The 12,090-nt window shown below is 54.4% G+C and overlaps 1 protein-coding gene across 1 annotated transcript in view; it reads left to right on the top strand.

Moving 5' to 3' along the window:
• The window catches only part of VAC14 (VAC14 component of PIKFYVE complex), a 75,329-nt gene that overhangs the window by 36,033 nt on the left and 27,206 nt on the right, over positions 1 to 12,090 (top strand). The window contains exon 13 of the mRNA XM_030457957.1: positions 800 to 953. Coding sequence (XP_030313817.1) covers positions 800 to 953 — 154 coding nt within the window. The remainder of the gene's footprint in view (positions 1 to 799; positions 954 to 12,090) is intronic.

The following is a 12,090-nucleotide window of genomic DNA, read 5'->3' as shown; positions in this document are numbered from 1 at the left end:
GAAGTGGAAAGCCTGGGATGCTGTTCTGGTGGGCTAAGGGTGGGATGTGCTGATAGCTCATCCATGGCCATCATCCCTTTTTGGCAGCTTTTCTGCTCCACTGTGCTCAGAGCATCAGGGACAGCTGATGAAACATTTCAATCCAAGGACATCTGAAGAAGGGGGACCCAAAATAGCCTGAGACATGAGAAGGGTTGGAGACGTGAAGGGAAGAAAGAAAAAAAAAAAATAACCCACCCTGTAATAACTTCTCCAGAAATGCTATATATAGACTAATTTGGCAACTTCTGGAAGGAAAGAGCGATGGAATCCGACTGGCAGCTCTGCCTGTCTGGGATGCTGCCCTGAGGGGGGGCTGAGGTTCACCCCTGGCTATGAAGGGAAGCAGGGAAGCAAAGCCCAGACCTCCCTGGAAAGGGAGAAGCAAGCCCTGCTCCTTGCTGGGTGAGTTAGATTGGATTTCACACACTCCCTTGGGACTTGCAGAGCAGAAACTGGGAGGGGGCAGAGGGGGAGTTCTCCCCTTTTCTCTTTCCTTTCCCCACTGCACTAATTTGAATTTTCCTCTTTGAACTTCATAGGTAGTCCTTGAATTGTATAGGTAGCCCTTAAACTTCCCAGGTAGCCCTTGAGCTCCACAGGTAGTCCTTGGCTACTGTAATAGCCCTTTTTTCCCTGTGTCTTTCTACAGGGTTTGGTGTTTCCAGTCCATCCCTCCCTCTCTGTTGGTTTGGAAAGCTCACCTGCTGGCTGCCTCCTCCCTCTGTGTGCTGATCCCACATTGTCCCTCTCTCTGCAGGTGATCCTGAAGGACCTGGAGGTGCTGGCTGAGATTGCTTCTTCCCCAGCAGGACAGACAGAGGAGGCTCAGGGTCCCTCTGATGGCTCCGATGCACGAACTGGACCAGTGGAGCTTCATGTTCCAGCCAGGGCTGGCCAGCTCAGCACCTCTGGTGAGTGCCATCCCTGCCACCCCACTCCCTCCACTCTCTCCATGCTTGCTCCATTCTCACTGGCACCACTCAGGTTTGCTGAGGCAGGAGGAGAAGATTTTCTCATGGAGATCCATCAAAATACTGACCCAATCCACAGCCCTGGCACAGCCCAGGGCGCTGCTTTTATCCCCATTGCTTTCCTCCTGGTCCTTTGGGCCTGCAGGAAAGTTTGGGAGGGACTTCTGACAAGGGCATGGAGTGATAGGAGAAGGGGTGATGGCCTTAAACTGGGAGAGGGGAGATTTAGATTGGATATTGGGAAGAAATTCTTCCCTGTGAGGGTGCTGAGCCCCTGGCCCAGGCTGCCCATGGAAGCTGTGGCTGCCCCATCCCTGGCAGTGTTCAGGTCCAGGTTGGATGGGGCTTGGAGCAACCTGGATGGGTTGGGAGGGGAAAATCTGTTTTTTCACTCCCAACCCACCTCCTGCATCCCTAAAAAAGCCAGGCTGAGGGATTGGGGTTGTTCAGCCTGGAGAAGAGGAGGCTCCCAGGTGAGCTCAGAGCAACCTTCCAATATCTGAAGGGGCTTACAAGAGCTTGGAACAACCTGGTGTCCCTGCCCATGGCAAGGGGTTGGGACTCATAAGGTCCCTTCCAACCCAGACCAACCTGGGATTCAATAATTCTGGGGGGTTTTTGTCTCTTCAGCAGCAGCAGGATGCTGCAGAGCCAGATGTGGAGGGAGATTATTCTTGGCCTGTTTTTCACAGGACCTTGGGTGCCAGCCTCTCCTCTCCTTGTAGAAGTTCTCAGGGGCTCTCAGAGCAGCTCAGGACAGGATCCTGGTTGCAATCCCAGGTCTCCACAGCTGGGTCTGCAGGGGGTTCAGTCCCTGCCCACATTGCCCATCCCAGGCTGCCCACGTTGCCTATCAACAGTGTCATGTCAGACCTCAGAAGGGAGATAAGGAGGGACAATCCTATTATCTTCTGGGGGGCAGAAAGAACAAAAGAAAAAAGCCTTTCATTAATCATCCTGGCAGATGATTTATGGTCTTTTCCACCTTCCCTTGTCTGTGGCTCATCCTTTGCTGTTGCTTGGCTCCCCCTTCTCCTCCACCGCTGCTATTTAAGGGCCTCCCCGTTGTGCTCCCCCAGGCCAGGTTGTCCCGGCCAAACCCACGTTTCACAGCAGCTCTGGCTCACACCCTGAGCACCGAGCCAAGGCTGCCTCTCCCCACGCAGGATGCAGCCACAGGGCCTTGCAAAATCACAGCTGGAGAGGGAAGCAGCTCCCAGGCTTTGCGTTCCCCGAACATCTTGGATCCTTCGTCCCCCCCACCCCTTCCCGGGTTTAGAAGCGTCCTCACGAGCCATCAGCTCAGCTTTTGGGTTGTTTGGATGGGTTTATTTTACAGCTCCAGCAGCTGTAGCCGGGCTCTGTGATGCTGCTGACCTCCCTGAGCCCTCTGCAAGCCTCATCCATCCTCCCGGGTGCAGCAGCTCCTGTGGCTCTGTCCCAGCTGCCGAGGAGCTGCGGCTCAGCTCACGCCGATGGTTGTCTGAGGTTTCCTTCCTTGTGGATAATCTAAAAATAGCAGGCTGGATGGCTCGGGTCCTAGCAGCTGCCGTGGCCCCTGCTTGCTATCTGGAAGAACAACTTGGCTTATTCAAGCAGAAAGTTTGGAATGAGCCTGGTGCTCTCCACACTTGAGATCTGCTGGAGCTGGAGCTCCCGTTGCCCCACGGTGGGACAGCTTGTCCCCACGCAGGTCCCCCTGGGTGCTGGCTTCCTCTCCTGCTTCCCCCTTCCTTGCTGCACAGCAGAAAATCGTTGCTGTGGGAATCCCTTTTGGGGCTGAGCTTTGCAAGGTGGTTGGATTTCCCCCAAAGGCAGGTGGGTGGTGCTGGGGAGGGGGCAAGGAGCTGGCTCCCACCTGGGACCAGTGCAGTTGCTGGGCTCTGGCTTCTGGGGGAATGAAGGGTCAGAGCTGGGCCAGGTCCTTCCTGGATCACCACTGGTAAAACAGAGACTCTTAAAGAAGATTCTTTTTGTTAGAGGGTTGTTTGAGGTGGGTTGGTTTGGGTTTTTTTGGACCAGGAGGCTGGTCAATAGAAATCCCCACGTCTGTGTGGTCCCAGGGTAAGGATGTTTGGTGAGAGTGAGTGAACCCGACCTCTGCCCTGCTGTGGTTGTCAGTCCAGCCTTTCCCAAGCAAAAGCCACCCAGTGATGGCACTGAAGTTACCTTCTGGGGCTGCTGGTTTTGGTGCAGGATGCATGGGAGTGTTCCCCAACCTCTTGGGTTAGCTCACCTGGGAGCCTTCTCGGTGGTGGGATGCTATTGCACCACAGCTGGAGAGCCTGCTGGGTGCCAGCTCTTCTCTCTGGGCTTAAGTTCTCCTTCCCTCCATCTTCTGTGGTCTCTCTGGGCTTAAGCTCTCCTTCCCTCCATCCCACTTTGCTGGAGATGCCAGCAGTGCCAGCTGCAGAGCCAGGGCAGGACTGCTGCTTGCCTACCTGCCCAAGGCTACAGTTGGTGGCTTGCAGGTTAAGGAGCTCAGAAACCCCTTCAAACCCTTGAGCTGGCAGCAGATTTCCACTGCCCCCTCCCCATCCTGGCCCTCTGGGCTTTGCCAGCCCAACAGTGAGGGCAGGCTGGAGGTGGAAGGGGCTGCTGCCCCATGGCCTTTCCCTCCTGCTTCCTCTCACTCCCTTTCTTCCCCTCGGGATGTGTTTATGCAGTTGTTTCCCTGCCATTGAGCTGGGTTTCCTTCAGAGGCCCCTCGATGAGTCAGGAGAGCACTTCCTCTGCCCCTTCCCAGCTCTGCTTTTAATTCATCAGCTTTGTTCTCTGGGTCAGGTGTCCTCCCTGCCTTCTCCAAACACAATGAGCTGGGGCCAGCCCAGCTCAACACCTCTTGGGAGACCCAGCATCTCTCCTCTCTGCCTGCCTGGGGAGTGCCCTCCATCTCCTGCCCACTTTGAAGACCAAGGTCTGGAGCACCCTGCCCGAGAGCTCCCTGGGGTGATGGTGCAAGCACCCACTGGGTTTGGGTGGGGGGGATCCAGCTGCCTGCTTTGCTTTGGGGGGGTTTTGTCAACTGTGTAGAGGTTGGAACAAGTAGCAGGTGACCCAGGAGTGGTTGTCAGCCAGGCCAGCAGGTCAAGGGACATGATTCTTCCCCTCTGCTCTGCTCTAATGCCACCTGCAGTGCCATAGCCAGCTCTGGAGCTGGTCCAGAGGAGGCTGTGAAGGTGATCAGAGGGCTGGAGTAGCTCTGTTGAGAGATCTGGGGCTGTTCAGCCTGGAGAAGAGAAGGTTCCAGGAAGATCTGATTGTGGCTTTTCAGAGCTTAAAGGAAGCTTTTAATAGAGACAGGGACAGAGAGGCACCAAGCCTGCCCGAGCTCCAGAAGCATTTGGATGATGCCCTCAGGCACGTGGTGGGATTCTTGGGGTGCCCTGAACAGGGACAGGAGTTGGACTTGATGACCCTGATGGGTCCCTTCCAACTCTGCAGATTCTATGACTTTTTAGCAGGGCCTGTAGCAACAGGACAAGGGGTGACAAAGTGAAGGGACATTCAGGCTTGAGATGAGGAAGAAATCTTTTCTGCTGAGGGTGCTGAAGCCCTGGCCCAGGTTTCCATCCTGGAAACATTCAAGGTCAGGTTGGACAGAGCAACCTGGTCTGGTTGAAGATGTCCCTGCTCATTGCAGGGGGGTTGGTTTAGATGGCTTTTAGAGGTCCCTTCCCACCCAAACCAGTCCATGTTTCTGTCATAGCATAGGCCCCCAGCCTAAAGACTTCTCCAAAAGGATGCCAGAACCATCAGCCACCTCGTGAAGGGAAGCTCTTGCACACATCCCTTCCTTCTTTTCTCTTGGAGCTAAGTAAGGAGAAGCAGTTAGAGTCTCCTTTGTTCCACAGGAGGCACTTTCCAGCTCAGCCCAGTCTCTCCTGCCTGGCTTCCTGCCAGAGGTGGTGGGGATGGTGCTGTGGATGGTATAGGATGTTATAGGATGCTTCCCAGGATGCTGACTCTAAACACCCCCAAGGTCATTGCTTCCACCTGGCAGTCCGTGGGTATCCCAGGAGTCTGTGGATTAACTCTGGAGGAGGCTCCTAAAAATCCCTGAGGAACATCATCTGTGGAGCTCACACTTGCTGTATCCCCCCTGGCAAACGTGTGGCACTGAGCCCACCTGGAATTGTGCTCTGATGGTGGTTTCCTCTCCAGGGGTTTTGTTCTTGGTGAGCCCAAACCACTCCCTTTAGAGTTTCTGTTGCTTCCTTTGTGGAATTGCTGCCTCAGTTTCCCCAAGACATTGCAAGGAATGAGATGATAACATTTGAGCTAACAAAAGGAATAGTGGTGGAATTGGGGATCTGCAGAGGTTGCAGTGAGGTGTCCACCTCCAGACAGCTTGAAGACATAAGGGTGGCCCCCAAAAACACTGGCCAAGAGTCTGCAGGGTCCTTGGGGGTCCTTGGAAGGGAGGAAGGAGAAGGTGACCCCTTGCCAGGTGGCATTTCCAATGGAAGAGAATAAAAGTGAAACCCCCCCCATACCCATCCTCTCCACAGAAGGCAAGGAGACAGCTGCCATCGCAGTCTCAACTGCTTGCTTTCCAAGAAGGTGATTTCCAGAAGCTTCCAGAGGGTCAGAAGTGCAACAGCAGAGAGCAGAGGAGCCATGCGAGCAAGAGAGGAGAGATCTGCTCCTCCTGAGTGCTCTGGAAGCTCTGCCATCTCCTTCCCTACAGGCAGAGAGTTGTGCAAGAGGGTTGCCTTTCAAAACCACTCTACTGCCTCTTGGAGAGGAAGGGAATGAGAGGAAAAGTGTGATTTGTTTCCTTTCTTGGATGCTCTGCTGCAGTGGTGCTGGGATGCTGTGGGAAACCCCAGGACAGACCCTCCAGCCCATAGCTATCACTCCTCTGGTGCACCTTCAGGGACCACTCTCTCCTGAGATGGCTCCAGCAGATGGATGGCTGGGAAGGTTGGGAATTCCCAAAAGCAGGATTGTCTGCAGGGAAGAAGGTGGTGAAGCTGGTGGAGAAGTTCTCACACAGGAGAAGTTGGTGGTGTAGGTAACATCCCTGCTTGCCAAGCACTCCCGTGGAGTTATGTTGCTGAGCTGCCTCAGTTTCCCCAAGGCATTGCAAGGAATGAGATGGTAACATCTGAGCTAACAAAAGGAATATTGGTGCAGAACTGACCTGGACTGGGGCAGAACTGACCTGGCAGAGCTGTTGCTTCTCAGCCCTGCTTGCAGGTTGCCTTCTGCCTGCTCCACCTTTCCATGCAGCAGCCTCAGCCTGCCCAAAACCTTGGCACTGTGATCAACCACTCCTGGTTTTGCAGCTCTGCTGAGGGTTTTCTTCTCCTGTCTTTTGTTTCAGCTGCATTTTTACACACTGGTTTACCTTAACAAAGGGAGAGGAGCCCATAGCAAGCTCCCACCCTCCCTAGGAAACCCCTCAGCATCCTTGTTGCCTGCTGCCCTCCTCCAAGGAGACCAGCCTGGGACAGGGGGGATCTAGAGGCTCAGTGCAGCAAAAAACCTAATTTGCCATCAAAATACATAGCCCAGCCCCTCTGGGAACCCCATTTGGAAGGAGGTGGTGAAGTCCCAGGAACTGCAATCCCCACGGCTCCTTAGCTGGGTGGGAAGGGGGGGATCATCCATGTGCCTGGGCTGGCTGAGCACCCCCAGGGGCCGTGCAAGCCCAGATTTCAGTGGCTTTGTTTCCTCAGCAGCACCCTACACCCTGCAGAGGGGAAGCAGAGGTTTTCTTGCAGAGCCCAGCTGAGCTGCCGACACATTCACATCTGGTTCCAGCTACGCCCTGCGTTGGCTTCTGGTGGGAGGAGGGGAGGATTTGCCTTTTTTTTTTTTTTCTTTTTTTTTTCCCCAGCTCTATTTTTATCCCTCTCCATAAGGCTTCGCCTGCCCCGTGTTTGCAAAAGCTGAAATTCAAAACATCCTGGGGAAGGCTGCTGGGAGAGAGGGAGGGAGGGAGGAGCAGGGGGAGATGCCGGGCAGATTCCCACGTCGCCGCTCCGGGGTTTCACCAAACACCATCTGGCAGTGCTGACTCCCACCCTGCCACAGCTCCAGCCCTGCCTGCCTTGGGAGGCTCAGGAACCAGCTCCAGCTGCTGCTGGGTTTATCCCAGAGGAGCTGAGGGAGATCCTTCTCCAGCTCGAGCTGGAAGTGTGCTCGAAGAATCCCAGACTGGTTTGGGTTGGAAGGGACCTTAAAGCTCATCCCATTCCAACCCCAACATGGGCAGGGACACCTCTCACCAGCCCAGGTTGCTCCAAGCCCCATCCAACCTGGACTTGGACACTGCCAGGGATGGGGCAGCCACAGCTTCCTTAGAAAACCTGTTCCAGTGTCTCACCACCCTCAGATTAAAGAATTCCTTCCCCATGTCCAACCTCAATCTCCCCTTTCTCTCCAAGTTTTAACCCATTTCCCTTGTCCTCTCCCTACCCCCCCATGTCCAAAGCCCTCCCCCAGCTTTCTTGGAGCCCCTTCAGATATTGGAAGGTTGCTCTGAGCTCCCCTGGGAGCCTCCTCTTCTCCAGGCTGAGCAACCCCAATCCCTCAGCCTGGCTTCCTGAGGGATGCAGGAGGTGGGTTGGGAGTGAAGGAAACAGATTTTCCCCTCCCAACCCATCCAGGTTGCTCCAAGCCCCATCCAGCCTGGCCTTCAAATGCCCTGGGGAAGGCATGGGGGTGGGAAGGATGCCAGCTCTGAGCTCTCTCTCTCTATATCCAAGCTGAAATCGTTTCAATTAGGGTTTGTGGTAAATCATTTTAACCAAACCGCCTGAAGTTCCCAGGTGGATGCCCTTTAAGCAGCTTATCCAGCTTTGGCTCGCTCTGGGGAGAAATGCATCTCACTCCCATCTTATTTCAGTTTTAAGTGGAGTCGAGCAAGTCCACACCAGTTGTGATTAAGTCCAGTTTGAACCCAGTTCAGGGAAATCAGTGGAAGTTGCTTCTTTTGCCAGGCAGAGCTTCGCAGCTTTAGGTTGGAAATTCCAACTCGGGTGTCAGAGTCACCCAGGTCCAGGCACATCCTTCCCCCCCTGGAGCAATCTGGGGACACTTTGTCCACCAACAGCTTTCGAGACAGCTTTGCCAGACGAACCTGAGTGTTCCTGGCTGCTCTGCAATATATATTTATAAGGGCCTTAATATAGCTCCCTGATTGCCTGTCGGGGTTGATTTATAGCGCGGCCGAGGGAGCGGTGGGAACGTCGGGAGCTGGGGATGGAGGGGATGGGGTTGGGGTGGGAGGGGTGGCTGGGGTGTGCATCCCACCAGGGAGGTGCTGGCTCTGCCTTAGCTCATCCACGAAGCCCACGAGTGTCAGAGAATCACAGAAAGTGGGGGGTTGGAATGGACTTTGAAAGATCCTGGAGTCCAACCCCCCACCCCCTGCCAGAGCAGGGTCACCTCCAGCAGTCACACAGGAACACATCCAGGTGGGTTTGGAATGTCCCCAGGGAAGGAGACTCCATAACACCCCTGGGCAGCTTGTTCCAATGCCCTGGCACCCTCCCAGTGAAAAGATTTGTCCTAATATTTCTACGGAACTGCCCGTGCTCCAGTTTATAACCATAAAGTCCCCAGGCTGCTGTGGAGCTGATCTTGGGCAAGGTTCTGTCATCCTGGGATGCAGGAGGATGCATCCATTGGGAAGCAGAGTCATTGGGAAGGGCAGGGCTGGCTGGTTCATGGTTGTTTTGGCCACAGAGCTGCATTTTCCATGTGCCTTCTGGTGCCTATTTCCCCCCACTCCTGTTCCACTGCTCTGTTGCTCCTCTGGGCCCTAAATCCTCATTTTGTTCCTATTACAGCTGAGTTCCTTCATCCCTCTTGGCATGGATCTTTCCTCTAGGAGCTGGGAAGGGGCTGGACAAGTGTCATGAGGAGCAGCTGAGGGACATGGGGGTGTTGAGCCTGGAGAAAAGGAGGCTGAGGGGAAAACCTTCTGGCTCTTTACCCCTCCCTAGAAGGAGGATGGAGCAAGAGGGGGTCCTAAGTAAGGAGTGAGAGAAGAAGAGGAAATGATCTCAAGTTGCCCCAGGGAGGGTTCATATTGGCCATTAGGGACAATTTCTTGCTGGAAAAGGTTGTTGGGCTCTGGTGGAGTCCCCATCCCTGGAGTGGTTTCAAAGCCCTGGAGATGTGGTGGTGAGGGCCGTGGGTTAGTGGTGGCCTTGGCAGTGCTGGGTTAATGTTTGGACTTGGTGATCTGAAAGATCTTTTCCAATCTTAATGAGCCCAGGATTCTATGATTCTTCCAGCTCCTTCCTCCATGCCAGATGGAAAAAAAAAAAGAGTCAGCAGACCAGTGAGGTGCCACCAGCCCCATGCTGGGTGCTCTCACAGCTGATCTGGCAGGTTACAGAGCTGCAAAGTCTCTCTTTGGGGGCAGGGGAAGAGGTGTGAGCTTCAATTAACCAAGTCACAGTTTTCTTCACACTCCTCTCTGCTCGTCTCTCAGGCTTCCTAGAAACACTTGAGGAGCTGTTCCCACGGGTCTGCCCAGCTGGGGACACCCCTGCACCCAGCTGTCCCCAGTGGGGTGCTGGAGCTGAGCTCCAGGCCATGCCAGGGAGGGTTTTACCGTATCAAGCAAGGTGCCAACTGCTTCCTAAACATCCTGTAAACACCAGGGAAGAACACAGGGAGTTTGGAGATACTACAAGGGAAATGTTTTGCCTGCTTGGAAGATGTGTTGTAGTTGGAAACTCCAGGTTGAAGCTTTTCCAGCCCAGGAGACTCCAGCACGTGGTGGTTTCTCAGCCCTGGAGAGCACTTGTGAGGCTGCTCCATGGTGGAAACCTTCCTGCAGGACATGCACTTGTAGCTGCCAGGGGGGCAAGGGATGGAGAAATGATCTTTTTGAAGGCTGCTCTCAGAGGCAAAGGTTGATGAAGTTGTTCCCTGGGGCTTGCAGACGGTCACATCACATTCTCCTCTCCTTAAAAAGAAAAAAAAAAAAAAGAAAAGACTTCTTTTTGCTGTTTGTGCTCTGCTCCCTCCTTGCTTCCAGCTTCCTGATCCACTGTGCAGCTTCCTCCGGGCTGGACAAAAGGGTCAAAGGTAGAGGAGCAAGTTGATGGAAAAAGAGAGCAGGACTGGAAACTGATTGTCCTGCAGGTTGCATCCAGTGTGTCACCTCTGAGGGGACTCTGGCTTCTGGACACCCAGCAGGTCCTCCCAAGTCTCCAGTCAGAGAGGTGGGGGATGCTGGATCACTTTGGGAACATGGATCTGAGGGGGTTTCTGGCTGCTCTGGCTCATTCCAGCATTCCCAGCCACACAGTTCCTGGGCTCTCTCACTGCTGGGCACCTCAGTACCAGAAGCACTGAACTTTTTTGGGGGGATGAGAAGAGGTTTTTCCTCCTCCTTTTTTTCCCTTTGGATGTGTTTTGGGCTGTGTAGGGGTTTGGGTTGTTACTGGAAGGTGTGTGAGGGTCAAAGTCAACCTTGTCTCAAGGAGGGAGCACTGGACAGGAGCTGCTGCCCGTGTTCTTACCAAGGCAGAGCATCAGCACCATCTTCCTCCCTGGGGGGGGCAGAGAGGTGACCTTTGGGGTCTTGAGAAGGTGGAAACTGCAAAAATCAGACTTCCCCCTGGACAAGCTACAATGGTGGGACACTGCTGACTGATGGGGGATGAAGGTCCTGCCTGCTGCTAGCTCTTGGGTGCCTCAGCAGGCAGAAAAATACCACTTTTCCAGCTTGGGAAGATGGTTTCTATCTGCTCTTCATCTCCTCTCCCCACCCTTGGCACCAGGAGGGAAACCAGGGCTTGTTTTTGAGGTTTTGCCCTCCCAAGAGGCATGAAGATGCAGGGCTGAGCCCAGGCAGGCAGAGCTGCTCCATGTCACCTTGTCAGGTCCCTGTCACCTTGTCTGGTCCATGTCACCTTGTCAGGTCCCTGTCACCTTGTCTGGTCCCTGCCACTGCTCTTTTGAGCTATGCAGAGCAGCTGAAGGGACAAGACGTGGGGCTGGGCTCTGTGGCCACCCTGGCTGCTCCCTGCCTTCCAACAAACACACCTTTGTTTTGGAGCTCATTGCCTCAGCTCCAGCCTGGTTCACGTTGGTTTTGGTTTTTTTTTTCTTTTCCCCAGATCATCTTCCCCACAGCTGAGGGGAAACCCAATGCTGAGCCCAACACTTGTGCTCTGGGAGGTGCCTGGTTTGGGGTTTCTGTGCACTGAGCACGTGGCTCCAGCAGGGTTCTGGTCCAGAACACCTCAGAGTTTCTTTTCCTTTTTCATGAAATAGAATGGGTTGGGTTGGAAGGGACCTTAAAGCTCCTCCAGTCCCAACCCCCTGCATGGGCAGGGACACCTCCCACCAGCCCAGGTTGCTCCAAGCCCCATCCAACCTGGACTTGGACACTGCCAGGGATGGGGCAGCCACAGCTTCCTTGGGCAACCTGGGCACCCAGGGGCTCAGCACCCTCAGATTAAAGAATTCCTTCCCCATGTCCAACCTCAATCTCCCCTTTCTCTCCAAGTTTTAACCCATTTCCCTTCTCCTCTCCCTACCCCCCCATGTCCAAAGCCCTCCCCCAGCTTTCTTGGAGCCCCTTCAGATATTGGAAGGTTGCTCTGAGCTCACCTGGGAGCCTCCTCTTCTCCAGGCTGAACAACCCCAATCCCTCAGCCTGGCTTCCTTAGGGATGCAGGAGGTGGGTTGGGAGTGAAGAAACAGATTTTCCCCTCCCAACCCATCCAGGTTGCTCCAAGACCCATCCAGCCTGGACCTGAACACTTCCAGGGATGGGGCAGCCACAGCTTCCATGGGCAGCCTGGGCCAGGGGCTCAGCACCCTCACAGGAAAGAATTTCTTCCTAATGTCCAGCCTAAATCTCCCTCTTCAAGTTCAAAGCCATCACCCCTTGCCCTATCACCTCATGTCCTAATAAGAAGTCCCTCTCCAGCTTTCCTGTAGCCTCTTCAGGTTCTGTAAGGTCTGAACAACCCCATTTGTCTCAGCCTGGCTCCAGCCCTCAGGGTCATCACCTGATCATTGCCTTCCAAACCTTCTCTCCAAGCATTTGCTTTGGGTGTGCTGAAGAACCCCCCTCCTGTGTAGCTTCAGAGTGGGA

This window comes from Calypte anna, chromosome 11 (assembly GCF_003957555.1).
Source record: "Calypte anna isolate BGI_N300 chromosome 11, bCalAnn1_v1.p, whole genome shotgun sequence".
In the NCBI taxonomy this organism is placed as follows: Eukaryota; Metazoa; Chordata; class Aves; order Apodiformes; family Trochilidae; genus Calypte; species Calypte anna.
This window is presented reverse-complemented; position numbering and strand designations above follow the sequence as displayed.